This window comes from Macaca nemestrina, chromosome 4 (assembly GCF_043159975.1).
Source record: "Macaca nemestrina isolate mMacNem1 chromosome 4, mMacNem.hap1, whole genome shotgun sequence".
Classification (NCBI taxonomy): domain Eukaryota; kingdom Metazoa; phylum Chordata; class Mammalia; order Primates; family Cercopithecidae; genus Macaca; species Macaca nemestrina.
The window spans coordinates 14,441,352-14,459,589 of NC_092128.1; the positions used below are offsets into that span (position 1 = coordinate 14,441,352).

General features: G+C 36.7%; 1 protein-coding gene across 4 annotated transcripts in view; it reads left to right on the plus strand.

Moving 5' to 3' along the window:
- Positions 1-18,238, plus strand: part of LOC105474828 (thiamin pyrophosphokinase 1) — a 391,525-nt gene that overhangs the window by 289,070 nt on the left and 84,217 nt on the right. For all 4 annotated transcript variants that reach the window (XM_011729642.3, XM_011729643.3, XM_011729641.3 and 1 more), the window contains one exon: positions 4,232-4,343. In XM_011729642.3, coding sequence (XP_011727944.2) covers positions 4,232-4,343 — 112 coding nt within the window. The remainder of the gene's footprint in view (positions 1-4,231; positions 4,344-18,238) is intronic.

The following is an 18,238-nucleotide window of genomic DNA, read 5'->3' on the forward strand; positions in this document are numbered from 1 at the left end:
TGTCAGAACGTGTATGTGATTTCAGCCGGAGGTTACTGACTAACTTCTAAAACAAAAATCAAATGGAAGTTATTAAATTCAAAACACATTCTTGAAATGTTCTGACTATGGAAATATTAAACCAAAATATGCTAGTTTTGGGTGCTGTGTGAAAAATATTATTCCAAATCAACATTTTCCTAAGTCGATTTCATGAAATGAGGTTTCCGTGGGAAATTACGAGATGATATTTGATCAGCAAAGGGAGGTTCTGTGGTAAAGTAAATTTGGGAAACACTTATTCAGGTAAACAGGGTTTCTGTTTACTTGTTTTTGCTGCAAAACTACCTAGAACATCTAACATGCTGGCATACATCGTGGTTTCCAAGAGGGGAATTGACAAAGCGATTTTTCCAATCTGTATTTGACCCTGGGAGTAATATTCTATGGAAAGCACTTTAGAACATGTTCTAACATGATCTGAAATTCTAAAAGCTATCCGTATATATTAATGCTTTTTCAAAGGGAAAACCCCTCAATTTAATATATATATACATGCAACATTAATTTGATACAGGCTATTTCAAATAAACCCAATGCACTTTTATTTTGAATTCTACATTTGTGGAGCAGAATCAAAGAAAACATATAAGACTCTGAAGTTTTATAACTAGAAGTTCACTGGAGAGACCCTTTATCTTGTGTTTACTTTCAGCTATGTGAGCAGTCACAGTATGAAAATATACCAGCACAAAAGTCTATTGTATAGGAGAAGTAACCTTTTTTTTTCCTGCTAAATATAATCTAGATACTTCTGTCTGCTTCTTTTACTCTTCTTTCCTGCAGGCTATTTAATGTCCTGCAGTGTTTGTTGATAAATTTTTAAAGTACCTAGACCAGCTAACAAAAGATGAGCTACCAGAGACTGGCCTTGTGTTTAATCCGTCTACAGCAATGTTTCATTCATACAGGGTCTAACTGTGTGTCACTAATTGTGGCTGCCATTAGCCTCCGAGTGTAGGTTCAGCATTAACAACAACTTGATGAATGCATGGCCACTTTATAAACTAGCATTGGCACCTTCTCCTTGAATTTTTTTACTCTAAATCTGATGCGTTTATGTTCTTTCTATGTTCAGTGCTTTGTGAATGATCTTGTTAATTTGCTGCATAGTGTGTGATATCCACACTGAAATATCTTAGCATAAAACTTGGCATAGTTATTGGATTTAAGGATGTGGGAATGTAAACAGAATTCAGATATCTCTCTGGTATTTTTCTTCTTTTTTTTTTTTTTTTGTAGAGACATGGTTTCACTATGTTGTCCGAGCTTGTCTCCAACTCCTAGGCTCAAGTGATCCTCCCACCTCAGCCTCCTAAATTGCTGGGATTACAGACATGAGCTACCACGCCCAGTCAATGTTTGATATTTTTCAGAGGCAAAATCTAGAGTCAGCTTTAATCTTTTCTCTCAGTTATGTTTTGTCCTTTGGAAAGTAGGGGTATAGTACAAAACAAAGGGACAGCGATTTCTCACCCCTTCATAGCTATCTATTTGTGTGTATTTTGTTCTACCTTGACATGACAGTCTAGGGAAAGTAATACTATTTATTATGCTGTCTGTCTTTAACATGATCATAAGTTTGCTTTCCAGCACACATACCAAGCAACATCTTTGTTACCTTTCCCTAAATTACAATTTCATACTTATTAAGGTTGTTAGATGTGTTGAAATAACCACAATTGGAAAAGCAACCTGACTGTGATTGATTTTTGTTCTTTCTTTACTATATAGGACTGCCTTTGACTTCAAAGAGTTATCTTAGTTCAGAAAAGAGGCCAGAGCAGGAACCTGTGAAATGATTCATGGGAGAAGATGGAAGTAAATGATGAGTTCATATGCCTCTAGTCTCCAGTAATGGCATAAATCCTTAGGGAAGTTCTTTAATGTCAGCCTGTATGCCTGCCTGTGTCAAATCACATATAGGCTAGCACGTATTATGAATTAAGAAATCTGGGGAATGAACAAAAATTCCTTTATACAGTTGTTCATTTTCAAAAGATGTCACATAGACTTGAAGATACAGGAAGAAAGCAAAACACTGCTCTCATTTAACCATAAAAACTGTATTCGCATTTTATAAACACAAAGACCATTCACATATGGCTAAGCACCTCTCTGGAACAAGAGAAAACATGGTTAATTGATTGTGGGCTAAGGCCTATCTGTGACTTCTCAAGTCCACAGATGAGTTTATTCCCAGAATGAAAATTTTAAGGTCTGTTGATTCTTAAAATAATGAGGAAGGCAATGAATATATAGCATGCTTACTACTGTGTCATTTAAATCATTGGATTTTATAACAGCCCTCCTCTCCCTGGGAGAATAAAACTTAACATGTATATGTGCTGTTTCCTTTGCATTATATGATACAAGTTGAAGAATATTCTCTTAGGGAGCTAATATCACAAGTTGAAAAACACTTCCTTCTTTGCTTCACCATTCTTAACGGAAGTCACCTAGGAGCACCAAACATGCTAACATATTCAGCTAGGCACCGCCAAACCATTAAGCAGGCCACAAACCGAGGAAAGAAAGTCGTCAATTAAGAGACAAGAACTAACTGTAACACACTGAAAAGAAGACAGCCCAAGAACACAGGAATTCTCTTTGATAAGTGATGGAGAAGCCGCATTCTAACAACAGGTCTCATTGTCAGAAACACTGTTATCAGACGCAGAAGTACAGAGATCTGGACAAGGTGTACCAGAAGTACAGAGAACTGGACAAGGTGTACCTTCCTTTCCTTGTTCCGCTGGTGCTATCTTGAGCCCTCCACTCTTTGCCACCCAATGTCCAGAATGCTACAGGCTACCTATAACCCTTCTGAAATTGCTGTGTTTTCTGATGGGAACCCTAAGAGTACTGCCCTTCAACAGGAAACTGGGTGGCGATCCACCTGTATGATAAGTCATCACCAATTCCTGTTTCTTCTCTGCTGAAGCCAGTGTAATACTAAGGAAATCCGAATTTCTAAAACGTCTGTCTCATCAACTCCTTCTTTTTTTTTTTTTTTTTTTCTTTGAGACAGAGTATTGCTCTGTCGCCCAGGCTGGAGTGCAATGGCCCGATCTCGGCTCACTGCAACCTCTGCCTCCCGGGTTCAAGCAGTTCTTCCACCACAGTCTCCCGAGTAGCTTGGATTACAGGCACCCACCATCACACCCAGCTAAGTTTTGTAATTTTATAGAGACAGGGTTTCACCATGTTGGCCAGGCTGGTCTTGAACTCCTGACCTCAGGTGATCTGCCCACCTCGACCTTCCAAAGTGCTGGGATTACAGGTGTGAGCCACCGCGCCTGGCCTCATCAACTCCTTCTATTAGAAAGAAAGTTTTGCTGGGCGCGGTGGCTCAAGCCTGTAATCCCAGCACTTTGGGAGGCCAAGACGGGCGGATCACGAGGTCAGGAGATCGAGACCATCCTGGCTAACACGGTGAAACCCCGTCTCTACGAAAAAATACAAAAAATTAGCGGGCGCGGTGGTGGGCGCCTGTAGTCCCAGCTACTCGGGAGGCTGAGGCAGGAGAATGGCGTAAACCCGGGAGGCGGAGCTTGCAGTGAGCTGAGATCCGGCCACTGCACTTCAGCCTGGGCGACAGAGCAAGACTCCGTCTCAAAAAAAATAAATAAATAAAATAAAATAGAAAGAAGGTTTTGTTACCTCTTTGAGCATTTGTTTTGAAAGTGTGCTAGGTTTGGCATCTAGGGATGGTCATTTGTATTATGTTTAGTATATCTATCTTCAGAGAGAATTATTTATATAATGGAGAATGGTAGAAAGAAATCCCAAATTTGTGTGGCAAGCTATTCAATATAAATCAACTTGGGGGGGGGGAATTCTATACAAAGAAATAAAGGCAGCTCTTGCCTGAAAGACAATAAAAACTTTAAAAAAAAAAATAAAAAGCAAGGCCAAGACTCGTGACTCACGCCTGCAATCCCAGCACTTTGGGAGGCCAGGGCGGGTGGATCACTTGAGGTCAGGAGTTCGAGACCGGCCTGGCCAATGTGGTGAAACCCCATCTCTACTAAAAATATAAAAACTAGCTGGGTGTGGTGGTGCCCGCCTGTAGTCCCAGCTACTCAGGAGGGCTCAAGAGGGTTGTAGACACATCCTGCCCAGGTCTTCAGTGCACGTTAACATCCCTTCTCTTTTCCCCTTCTTAATGATCATTTCTTCTCTCCTTCAGGGAAAGCACAGATTGCATGTAGACACTGGAATGGAGGGTAATTGGTGCGGCCTTATTCCTGTTGGACAGCCTTGTATGCAGGTTACAACCACAGGCCTCAAGTGGAACCTCAGTAAGTAGAACCTTTCCATAAAGGAATGATGTTTTTTTCTTTTTTTCTCTGTTTCTTTTTTTTTTTAATGTCTCTGTGGTCTATACCTAGGAGGAATTGCTGGGTCTTCTGATAACTCTATGTTTAACCTATTGAGGAACTGCCAGATTACCTTCCAGTGTGCCCGAACCATTTTCCTATGTGCAGTGTAAGAGTGTTCCAGTTTCTCCACATTGTCAACACTTGGTATTATCTGTTTGCTGGTTTATAGCCATCCTAGAGCATGTGAAGGTGGCATCTCACTGGGGTTTTGATTTTCATTTCTCTGATGACTACTTATGTCAAGCATCTTTTCTTGTGCTTATGGAACATTTGTATATCTTCATTGGAGACATGTCTATTCAGCTCTTTTACCCATATTTTAATTGGCTATTTTTACATTGAGTTGTAAGAGTCCTTTATGCACTGTAGATACAAGTCCTTTACCCAGGTGTGTGACTTGCAAAAATGTTTGTTAGCCCTTAGCATATATTTTCACTTTCTGAAATTTAATTAACTAAATTAACAAATGTTAATGAAGTCTATGTTTTTTCTTTTGTGGATCGTACTTTTGGTGTCATATCAAAGAACTCTTTGCCCCACCTTCTTCACGATTTTGTGTATTTGAAAATCCTACTTTACTTTCCTAGAGAAGCAGCAAGTTCTTTTCGTAGTCAAATCTCTGACATAAGATTTGCTGCTCTTATTAAATTTTAAAATGTTTTCCAGTAATTGTGAACTGTATTAGGTCCTAGTAGTACTAAAACCAAGTTAAAAATATTAAAAAGTAAGGCGGTCCTGTTCATGAGATAAATACTGATTCCGAAAGGAACCATCAGTCATTGTGAAATGAATCAACTCTAGTCTTTCTAAGAATAGCAATAATTTAATCAAAGAGCTCTGACTGAATGTCAAAGGGATCATCTCCTGATTGACCAATATGGCAAAGTTGTACACGTAAAATATGGAACTATGTCATTCTCTTCTAACAAGTAAAGCACTTAGATTCCCACAAGAAAATAAATCTTCTTCCAAGAAATAAATATTTTGAAGCACAAAGACTTGTAAAAAGACCTTTCTATGAGCCACTGCTGAAACAATTAGGAAAAACTAGAGATATTTTGAAACAAATGTCTAGAGAGCTCATCAGAATTTGAAAGGACTGCGAGAACACATCTCCTCCAGTGCACAGAAATATGTGACAGGCTTTGAAGCTGTTTAGCTGAAATTGACATGAGCTCCCATTGGAAGCTTTTTTGAAAACGTTCTGGTCCCAAACAACTGTTTTATTTTTTATAGTTCTCATTATTTCCAAGGGCACCCAATCTAGACAGTGGTGAACTTCCTGCTGGATCTAGGAGCAATCACACTTTTCAGGGCTGGCACCATGACAAAGGAGCACTGAGCAAACAGGAACGTTGGCACTAGGAGCAGGTGCCCCAGCTTCCTTTATCTTATAGTAATAAAAAAGAGTCATACATTAGACAAGATTCTTCTGGGATCTTTAGAATGTTCTTTGATCCTGTACTTCCCACAGCAATATGCACATTGTGTTAGTCCATTCTCACATTGCTGTTAAGAACTACCTGAGACTGGGTAATTTATAAAGAAAAGAGGTTTAACTGACTCACAGTTATGCAGGCCTACCAGGAAGCATGACCAGGAGGCCTCAGGAAACTTACAATCATGGCGGAAGGTGAAAGGGAAGCAGGCCCCTTCTTCACATGGCAGTAAGAGAGAATGAGAGCGATGAGGCACGTGCCACAGACTTTTAAACCATCAAATCTCATGAGAAGTCATTCACTACCACGAGAACAGCAAGGGGGAAGCCCGCTCCCATGATTCAGTCACCTCCCACCAGGTTCCTCCACCAACATTGGGAATTACAGTTCACCATGAGATTTGGGTGGGTACCTGCAGTCAAATCATACCACACATCCTCGTTCTGTGTAAGACTTTCTCTGGTAAGGGGGCCTTTAGCATGATGAGGGCAGGGCTCTTAGCCTTCCTGAGATAACTTTTGATCCAACCTGCATGTAATACGCCATTACTTATTTATATAGTTACACAACACTTTGACTTTTGAAGTAATTATTTATTCTACAACTTCATAAAAACAAAAAAAAAACTTCATGGAATATGCAAAGCAATACAGTTGAAACACAAAGTGTTTCATCAATTACCTGTTGTAAAAGCACTAATTCATGGGGTCTTCTGATAGGTAATATTGCCTCATTAAAAGTTAATAAAAATAAATGTGACATCATGTTGACTTGAAGAAAAGCGGGTAGATTTCATTCACAGAGAGGGTCCCTGCCTTCCTCAGCGCTGTTGTCTGTGACAGCAGAGCCCTGAGGTCAGGGTTATTTTATCAGTCATGGCTGCAAAGGGACAGGGTGAAGGCGGGCTTGCAGAAAGAGAAGGAGTATGCAGATGTTTAGTCGGGAGCAGCTCACTTCTTGAGTTAATGGGAGTAAGCAAGTTTTTGTGAAGAAACTTGTCAAGGTCCTCAGGTGTGGCCCCACGGCTTGATCTCTGCCTGTCTCCACCCACTCTTAAGTACGTGATGCCAGAAGTTCTAAAAATAGTTGGATTTATCTGTTACCAGGTTGCAATATTTCACGTGCCATTCTAGCATTTTAAAAAATTGTATGAATGATACCTGGGTACCAATCACCAAGGAGTGAACCTTTTCAAATATTATTACTGAAGCTGCCTGTATTTACAGTCTTTTATTTCATAGCAATATGCTATGAATATTCTTTGACTTGTGTCTTGCATAAGAGTTTCTCTGGGATATATACAGTTGGGAGTGAAATAGCTGTGTCATAGATAATCACATCTTCACCTTTATGAGATATACATACTGCTCTGCACAGTGGCTGTACCAGTGTGCACTCAGCCCAGGAATACATAGAAACTCCCCTGCTCCTTATCCTCAACAATTCTTGCTATTATCAAACGTAATCATTTTTGCCAGCCTGATGAGTGTCAATGATATGTTTTTGTGGTGTCTGCTGATAAGGCTAAGCATCTTTCTGTAGTTATGATTCATGCTGGTTTCTTCTTCTGTGAATGGCTACTTTCTTTTGCCTATTTTTCCATTGGGATGTTAATTTGTAGACGTTCTAAAGACTTTTTCCTGGCTGTACTTTGACTTTTCAGTTTGTTCATGGTGTTTTTATACGAACAGAGTTTATCGAGTTAAATGTAGTCAAAATTTACCAGATTTGTCATTTTCGTGTAAGTCACCTTTCTATTCCCCATGGTCATAAAGATACTCAGTTTTAAGTTTCGTGTTTAGGTCTTTTCTTTCACCTGAAATTGATTTTTGTATATGATATGAGATAAGGATCTAGTTTTTTAAAGATAATGAATTGCCCTCACATCATTTATTAATCCTTTCTCCAGTGATTTGCAGTGTATGTAGCACAGGTGTTCATACGTATGGGTATGTTTCTTGGATCTGTTTTGTTCCTTTGGCTTACATACTTCTTCCTGTGCTGGAGCCACACTGCCTTCATTACCATAGCTTTATAATAAATATTGAAATGTGCTAAGTTGAGTCCTCAGACCTTGTTCTTCAAAATTGTCACTCTATTCCTGGCTTTTTGCTCTTTTTTGTTTGTTTGTTTTTGACACGGAGTCTCACACGGTCACCTGGGCTGGAGTGCAATGGCACAATTTCGGCTCACTGCAACCTCCGCCTCCTGGGTTCAAGCGGTTATCCTGCCTCGGCCTCCTGAGTAACTGGGATTACAGACACCTGCCACTACACCCAGCTAATTTTTGTTTGTTTGTTTGTTTGTTTCATTCTTAGTAGAGACAGGATTTCAGCAGGTTGGCCAGGCTTGTCTGGAACTACTGACCTTGTGATTCACCCACCTTTTCCTCCCAAAGTGCTGGGATTACAGGCGTGAGTCACCACACCCGGCCTGCTTTTCTTTATAAATTTTAGAAGTAACTTGACACGTGCCTCTCTGACACAATTCTATTATAATTTTTACTGCAATTACATTTAATGATTTGGGAAGAATCGAAAAATTGGGGAAGAAAATTTCTACATGAAATTGAGTCTTCCCATCCACAAATTTAGTTTAGCTCTCTATTTACTCAGAACTTTTAAATTCCTTTCAATAATTTGATAATTTTCTCTATAAACATCCTATGCATTTTTATAAGGTTGATTTCTATAAACCCTATATTTTGTGTCCCTAGTACAAATTATACTTTTAATAAATTACATTTTCTGTTTGTTGGTGCTATATAGATGCATAATTCATTTTTGTCTCTTTTAATATTAATGTACTGATGAACATTTATTATATCTGAAAATGTGACTATAGAGTCACTTGGTTTTCTATACACAATCGTATTTCTATTAAAAATTAAGTTTTCTTCTGCAGTCTGTAACAAATAGAATTAAGTTATTATAATGGACTGAAATGGTAGCTTAAAAAAAAAAGCCTTTTTGTTGGTTTCCTCATGTAACAAAGTGCAGAGGTAAGTACCTATAGGGCAAGGGTTCTATTCTTTCCTCAGCCTTTGCCTCAAAATCTGAGATATCTGTTGCAACTCCAGCTGTACTCTGCCTAGTAGGCATCAGAAGAGAGGAAAGGGAAGGGAGCAGGAAGGGTCTGTAACAGGAATCAGAGGCATCAGAGACATCAGAGACTCCTGGCATTCTCAGAAACCCTTCCTGTGTCCTTTTGCCTCAGTGGCCAGAATGGTAAAAAAATAGTCACCCTAGCTTCCAAGGAGGCTACATGTGCAATTTTTTTATCCAACTACATTGTCACTCCAAATAAAACTGAGGTTCCATCAGTAAGGAAGAAGAGAATGACTAGGGGTCTGCTCTTCTGTCAAAAAATGCCTTTGCTTCATCCATCATCTTGAACATATTATCTATGTATATCATAAAAATTTTATTTTAGTTTTCTTTCGGTCATATTCATATGGATTGCTGTCGTTTCTGTTGAAAAATCTACAATCGATGAAATTAATTCTGATTTGTTTATAATCTGTCAAATGTTTCTAGACCTTATGTTTTGCTTTGATATTCTAAAGTTTTACAACAATATGTTTACATGTAACCTTTCTTTTGTTCTAGTTGCTTTTTATTCAATCTGATAATTGGTAGAGTTCATCAATTCTGAAAATTCTTAGCCGTTTATCTTCTTTGATTGCTTCCCCTCCATTTTTTTTCTATTCTTTTCTCCTTGAATGTTTTAGTAAATATAGAACGTTTAGTAAACGTTTTAGCCCTCATCATCCCTCTTCCTTGTTTATTCTTTGTGCATTCTAGGTTATTTTTTTTTCTTTTTTCTTTTTTTTTTTTCATCTTTCTTTTCACTTTTTCTGTCTTTGGCTGTTTCTAATCTGCCATTTAATGATTGTGTTTTGAATTTCATAGATTTTATTTTTCACTCTTTTTTATCTCAAAAAATTTAAGATCACATCTTGTTTGGTGCCAGTATTTTAATTATATATTTAATTTTTAAATACAGAAGCAGATGTTTAAAATATTGGAAATTGAGATGAATTATTTAATCTATTAGATTGTTAAAAATGTCATAATTTGATAGGAGTTTTTTTAGATATTTAAAAATTGGGGCCTATTATAATAAATGATATCTTATATTTGGTAGAATACAATATGGTATTTGAGCATTCTAGTTTCTTCATCTCTTTTTTGACCTAATTCTGCTATTTTTCCTTTTCTTATTTTTTGAGAGGGAGTCTCAAATTTTCTTTTTCCAATTATTTTTAACTTTTAGGTTCAGAGATACATGTGCAGGTTTGCTATACAGGTATATTGCATGTCATGGGGGTTTTACATACAGATTATTTTACCACCCAGGTAATAAGCATAGTACCCAATAGGTAATTTTTCAACCCTCCACCCTCACCTAGACATTGGTGTCTGTTGTTCCCTTCTTTGTGTCTATATGTACTCAACATTTCGCTTCGTCTTATAAGTGAGAACATGTGGTATTTGGTTTTCTGTTTTTGTGTTAGTTCACTTAAGATAATGGCCTCCAGCTCCATCTGTGTTGCTGCAAAGGGCATGATCTTGTTCTTTTTATGGCTGCGTGATATTCCATGGTGTATATGTACCACATGTTACTTCTCCATTCTACTGTTGATGAGGATTTAGGTTGATTCAGTGTCTTTGCTATTGTGGCTAGCGCTTTGATGAACACACATGTACATGTTCTTTATGGTAGAATGATTTATATTTCTTTGGGTATATATGCAATAATGGGATTGCTGGGTCAAATGGTAATTCTGCTTTGAGTTCTCCAAAAAATCACTAAACTGGTTTCCACCATGGCTGAACTAATTTCCATTCCCACCAGCAGTGTATGTATTCCTTTTCTCTTCAGCCTCACCAGCATCTGTTAATTTTTTGACTTTTTGATAATACTGCTGTTTTTAAATATTTCCTTTTTTCTCACTCATGATAGACACTTTATCCTGTGTTTTATATATTTGGTTGTCTTTTTTTTTTTTTCCTGTAGAAATATGTAGAAGCTGAGGTTAAGCATGTTCTTTGACATGAGATTTTAAGTTGCTTCTGCCAGTGCCCTGAGGTATAACCAATCCTGGAACACTTAGCTATCTCGGTATAAGGTTTTCCTGAAGACGCTTTCAGTGTTAATTAAAACGACAAAGAATTGAGGTGTCTTTTTTAGTTTTTACCACTGTGAAAGCCCAGGCTGATAGAGAGGTGTTTCCTTGTTCTGAACCTTTTCTGGCGGACCAGTTATTTCCTAGTCGCTATGGTCTGAAGGTTTATGTCCCCCTCCCCCCAATTCGTATGTTGAAACTTAATCATCAATGTGATGTTATCAGGAGGTGGAGACATTGGGAGGTGACTAGATCATGAACCCTCATGAATGGGATTAATGCCCTTGTAAAAGAGACCTGAGAGAGACACTTACTTCTTTCACCACTCAGTAAGATGGCACCATCTGTAAACCAGGCAATGGACCCTCTCCAGATGCCAAATCCATGGTGCCTTGATCTTGTAATTTTTAACCTCTAGAACTGTGAGCAATAAATTTCTGATATCTGTAAGCTATCTAGTTTATGGTATTTTATTAGAGTAACCCATATAGACTAAGACAGAAGTCTACCCTTCTATTAAAGTTATAGCACTGAATTTATATAGAACCTCAGTCCTAACTCTTACTTTATCAAGGACCAACATCTTGATTCTTGATTGACATGTATCTGAAAAGAAAGGCATCTTAGTTAAGGAAAGCAGCCAACATTATCTGTGCAGGTGCCCTGTTTTCCTTCAATTTTAGATCACTGAAGAATTTATTTTCTTGTGAGCTTAGCATGTTAGTTATAGAACATTTATAATAAATTAGGTATTATGTCTAAGAGTCTGGTATCAGGAGAATTTCAGGATATATGGGCTACCATATGGCCAGAATGGAAACCTTCCACATCTCCTAGCTGAGGTTGAGGACAAGTGTAGCAACAGGGAACCCTCTGAAAGGCAAAAGTTAACAACAAAGGCTCTGGCAAGGTTTTTCAGAGGCCACAATTATGTTTTGAAGTGACTCTACTCAAACTTTGACTCATGGAAACATATAAATACAAATCATTATTGTAAAGATTCCAACACTCATATTTTCACCTTTGGGAAATCTGAATTTCAGACTTACTCTGATTTTTGAAGTTCCAAATAGAGCCACTGCTCATCCTAATCATTAACCCTAGAATCCTGCCCCTTTTTGGATATTTTTCAGAACCCAGCACACTGGCTTCATCCTCCCCATTCTCTTGTCTCCCTACTCAGCCACGTTCCATACTCTATTCCCAAAACAAAGGTCCTCTTCAATAATTTACTAAAACTACCCCAGTCTTTCAAAATCTCCTGCCAGGAGATAACTACTTAATCTGACTTATGTATTTGTGTTAATGGGTGTTAATAGCTCAAAGTTGGGTTTCCTTCCTAGATAATCCTGGTGAATTTAGCAGGGTGTATTTAGGTTGATATTCCATGTAATACCTATACAGTCAAGTGGCAGTATACTCTATGTATGGGTTTGTGGTATTTCCAGAAGTTTTCAACTTTTCACAAAGGATGAGAACAATAATCAGAATTGTAGTATTAATGTTCATATGATATTTCACATTTTAAAAAAGTCTTTTAAATATTACAATAGGTCTGTGTGACAGGTTGGATTTTTTGTATTTTTCAGATATGGAAATAGTACTTAAAATCTCTAGTTGGCCTAAATTTACATAATTATGGATTATTGCACTCAAAGTTTGAAATCAAGTCTTCAATACTATTTATCTTTGTTTCCAATTAGTAAGTGAAGGACTTACATAAAACAAGTTGATGTTTAAAAAAATTTAACTTGGAATATAGAGAATGTAAATTTGGGACAAAAGATGAATTTGGGATAAAGAGAAGATAGGAGGAAGGTAACTAGATGGGAAAGCAAAGGTGATACGAAAGAGAAGATAATGGCACAGAATGGAAAGTAATGGCAAGAAAAGTGAAATTCTGAGGGACAGAACTTTTAACTTTTCTACACTTTTGCCTAAGGAAAATATTAAATGGAGTTGCCTTCCATTTGTCCAGGCCCCTTTATATAGCACTCATGTTGAGATTGAAATTATGTATTCATTGTTCGTTCTTTTATGTTTTTTTTTCCCAAAGAAATACACAAGTAAATGACAAAGAAATAATTTCTCAGCATTGACTAAAAGAGACTCAACTCTTTTAACCTAGGGGAAAGAGTTTTGAAAGAGAGAAATTATGAGAAAACAATTTGAACAGATTTTTCATCTCTGTGAACATAAAAAAGCCGTAATAAGCATATAAAGGTACCATGGTTTTCTGCAGGAGTTTTCTATGAAAATTTTTAAGTGCCAGCCTAACAAGGGAACAGTTCATGCATCTGTAAAATTACACTTGTTAATAATGCATTTTCAGTGAGAAATGCTCTTAATTCTCACTCCACTGTAACTCACAAAGTGACTGTAGGCAGTTGTCATAGTATAGCTACAGATATTCCCACTTAGGTTATAACCTCTTGTGAGCTAGTGCCACTAATGGGTGAGATGTTTTGTGTTTTTAAATGTCTTCGTTATTGTATTAATTATTGATTTTCCAGACCAGTGCTTTAAAAAGACACTCTGAAACTGTGACATCACTATTTCTTGTCTGAGTCAAGGACGATGTCTTTCATACTGTAAGTGATCTATAATCAATAACTTACTCTGAATTGAATTAAATATGTTAACATTTTTCCAGAAAAAAAAAAGATGCGTTACAGATCAAAGGTGACAATAAAGTTGGCAATCTTTTCCCCTCTGGTCCTTCCTAAAATAGATGCTAGCTGAGGTCTTTCACCCCCAAAACCCTTTTCTCGAGTTAACGAGTTGGTGAAATGATTGCATTTTATCACATTTACGATGCCATTGATAGTAAGATACCTAGTATTTTATGTATACTAAGAAAAAATATACTAATTATAATTGCAGAGATATAGGAAAGTATCCATGTTAGAACTGATGAAATTTGATAGATCAAATCAAATAGAAAATTAAGTTATTTATAGACTCTGTATATTAGACCTTTGTCAGATGCATAGTTTGCAAATATTTTCTCCCATTCTGTAGGTTATTTACTCTCTTGATCGTTTCTTTTACTCTGCAGAAGCTCTTTCGTTTCATTAGGTCCCATTTGTCAATTTTTGGTTTTGTTGCAATTGCTTTTAGTGTCTTCATCATGAAATCTTTGCTGGATTCTATGTCCAGAATGGTATTTCTTAGGTTATCCCCAGGATTTTTATAGTTTTAGGTTTTACATTTAAGTCTATACTCCATCTTGAGTTGATTTTTGTATATAGTGTAAGGAAGGGGTCCAGTTTCAATCTTCTACATATGGCTAGCCAGCTACTCCAGCACCATGTGTTGAATAGGGAGTCTTTTCCCCATTGCTTGTTTTTTCCAGCTTTGCTGAAGATCAGATGATTATTGGTGTGTGGTATTACTTCTGGGCTCTCTATTCTGTTCCTTTGGTCTATGTGTCTGCTTTTGTACCAGTACCATGCTATTTTGGTTACTGTACCGTTGTAGCATAGCTTGAAGTCAGATGATGCCTCCAGCTTCGTTTATTTTGCTTAAGAGTGCCTTGGCTATTCAGGCTATTTGGTTCCATATGAACTTCAAAATAGTGTTTTCTATTTCTGTGAAGAATCATTGGTAGTTCAATAGGAATAGCATTGAATCTCTACATTGCTTAAGACAGTATGGCCATTTTAACAATATTTATGAGCATGGAATCTTTTTCCATTTGTTTGTGTCATCTCTGATGTCTTAGAGCAATGTTTTGTAATTCTCATTGTAGAGATCTTTCACCTCCCTGGTTAGCTGTATTCCCAGCAAAATACAAACAACCTTGTTAAAAAGTAGACAAAGGACATGATCCGACACTTTTCGAGAGAAGGTATACATGTGGCCAACAAGCATATGAAAAAAATGCAGAACACCACTAATCGTTAGAGAAATGCAAATCAAAACCACAGTGAGATACCATCTTACACCAGTCAGAATGACTATTATTAAAAAGTCAAAAAATAAAAGATGCTGGCAAGGTCACAGAAAAAAGGGAGTGCTTTATACTTTGCTGAGGAAGTGTAAATTAGTTCAGCCATTGTGGAAAGCAGCGTGGAAATTCCTTAGAGAATTTAAAACAGAATTACCATTTGACCCAGTAATCTTACTTTTGAGTATATACCCAAAATAATAAAAATATTTCTGTCCTAAAGACACATGCATATGTTCATTTCAGCACTATTCACAATAGCAAAGACATGGAATCAACCTAAATGCCCATCAACAGTAGACTGGATAAAGAAAATGTGATAAATACACACTATGGAATACTATGCAGCCATAAAAAATAACAAGATCATGTCTTTTGTGGGAACATGGATGGAGCTGGAGACTATTGTCCTTAGCAAACTAACACAGGAACTGAAAACCAAATACCACATATTCTCACTTAAAAGTGGGAGCTAAATGATGAGAACTGATGAACACAAAGAAGGAAACAACAGACACTGATGTCTACTTGAGAGGGAAGGGTGGGAAGTGGGAGAGGAGCAGAAAAGATAGCTATTATGTACTGAGCTTAGTACTGGAGTAATGAAATAATATGTAAAACAAACCCCCATGACATGTGTTTACCTATGTAACCTTCATATGTACCCCTAAACCTAAAAGAAAAGTTTAAAAAAAAAAAAAGAAAAAAGAAAATGTGGTACATATAAACCATGGAGCACTATGCAACCATTAAGAAGAATGAGATCATGTCCTTTGCATTAACATGGATGGAGCAAACGAATGTAGGAACAGAAAACCAAATAACACACCAAGTATTCTCACTTATAAGTGGGAGCTAAACAATGAGAATACGTGAATACAAAGGGTGGAGTGGAACAGTAGACACTGGGGCCCACTTCAGGGTGGGATTAGGGAGAGGATCAGAAAAAATACCTATCAGGGGCCATGTTTATTACCCAGGTGATAAAATAATCTGTACACCAAACCTTCATAAAACACAGTTTACCTATACAGCAAACCTGACCATGTACCCCTGAACCTAAAATAAAAGTGAACAGTGAAAAATAAGAAACAGAAAGATTCCTGAATGTCTTGTGATGGATTGTTAGGCCTAGTGTAAAAGATCCTTTCGGGGTTATCTGATTCTATAGGAAACCTAGCCTTTCATTGTTGTTTATTATTTTGAAACTCTGTTTAGTTAGAAGCTAACTGGTAAGGGGCTGATGATGATGTAAATGATTACTGTTTGTAAAAGTCAAATGAGTTTTTGTTCTGTTAAAAATGCAGTGGATTTTCACCCTATAGAATTGACCAGTTTCGTATTCATTAGCAAAGTCATGTCAGCATTCCCAATTATCTGTAGATGTGTCTGTCCTTTGTAGAGTCTCTTTGAAGCAGTTTTTTTTTTTTAAACAGGCTTTCTCATTAATTAATGACTTAAATAAAATATCTGTCATGTTCATTTTATATTCGTATGAGCCATTATTTTACCCTTTAAAAACTATTTGTTAACAAACTAAATTGCAGTCACTTGTGATATTTTAAGGATCACAAGCTGTTGCGGTCTTTTTAAAAAAAGTTGATTTTGTTATTGCAAAATACCGTTTAACTTCCAAGTAGAGGTCAGCGGTAGCCCTGGAAACAAAGAGCTGGTTATGTCACTTCCGTATTTGTGTAGTGGGAAAAGGTCTCACAAAGAGCTATGCTGTGCTATCTTTGTATGAAAAGGATCATGGCCATGACTTTGAGCCAAGTTAAGCAAGAGGAATCAGATTTATGATCCTGATCTTCTAGGAGGCAAGTGTTGATTCTAACTCTAGTAAACTAAGCTAGAAAGAAATGATAGCTGTTTTTTTAAACATTTTTTGAGATGTAATTCACATATCATACAATTCACTCACTTAACATGTATAGTCAATAGTATTTAGTATATTAAAATATGTGTGCAGCCATCACCAGACAAATTTAGAAAGTTCATCCTTTCAGAAAGAAACCATGTATCCTTTAGCTGTCACCCTCACAGCCCACCATCCCATCCCTTTTTGCTCCAGACCTAAGCAACTACTTCTCTATTTCCTATCTCTAGATTTTCTTATTCTAGTCTTTCATATTAATTGAATCATGTAATTGAATCACGTAATCACAAAAATAGGGATTTTTTTTGACTGACTTCTTTCACTTAGCATAACATTTTTAAGGTTCATCAATGTAGAAATTTATCAGTATTTCATTAACTTATATGGCTGCATAATATTCCACCATATGATTATACCACATTTTATCTATTTGTCAATTAACATTTGAATTGTTTCCACCTTTTGCCTATTGTAAGTAATGCTGCTATCGACATTCATGTACAAATTTCTGTGTAGACATGTCTTCATTTTTGAGGGGTATATACCTAGGAGTAGACTTTCTGGGCATTATTGTGTCTTTATGTTTAATTGCTGAAGAACTTCCAGAGTGTTTTCCGAAGGGACTACACCATTTTCTATTCCTACCAACAATGTATGAGAGTTCCAATTTTGCCATGTCCTTGTCAACGCTTATTTTTATCTGACTTTTTGATTCTAGCCAGTCTGGCGTGTGTGAAGTGGTATCTCACTGTGGTTTTAATTTGCATTTCCCTGATGAATAATGATGTGGAATATGTTTTCAAGTACTTCTTGGCCATTCGTATACCTTTCACGCAGATTCTTCAGCCATTTTTTAATTGAGCTATTTGTCTTTTAATCATTGAGTTGTTAGAGTTCTTTATGTATTCCAGATACAAGTCCCTTATCAGATATATTTTATTATATTTTGTGGGCTCTCTTTTTGCTTTCTTAATGGTGTTCTTTAAAGCAAAAAGAAAAACTGCTAGTGTGGACATAGTCTTATTTTTTTCACGTGTTACTTATGCTTTTTGCATCATATCTAAGAATTGGTTGTAAAATCCAATATCATGAAAATTTATTCTTACATTTTATTTTAAGAATTTACAGTTTTATGCTTACATTTAGGTTCTGGATCTGTGTTGAATTAATTTTAATATTTAAGTAATTTTGTGTGAGTTATAGCTAGGATTCTAATAGAGATTGTGTTGATTCTATAGAGTATTTTGGAGAGTATAGCCATCTTAACAAAGTTGTCTTCTAATCCATGAACATGGAATGTTTTTCATTTATTTGGATCTCATTTAATTTCTTTTCATGTTCTTTTTAAATAGTATAAGTTGTGTACTTCTTCTGTTACATTATTTAGTATTTTTTTATGCTGTAGTGAATGGAATTCATTTT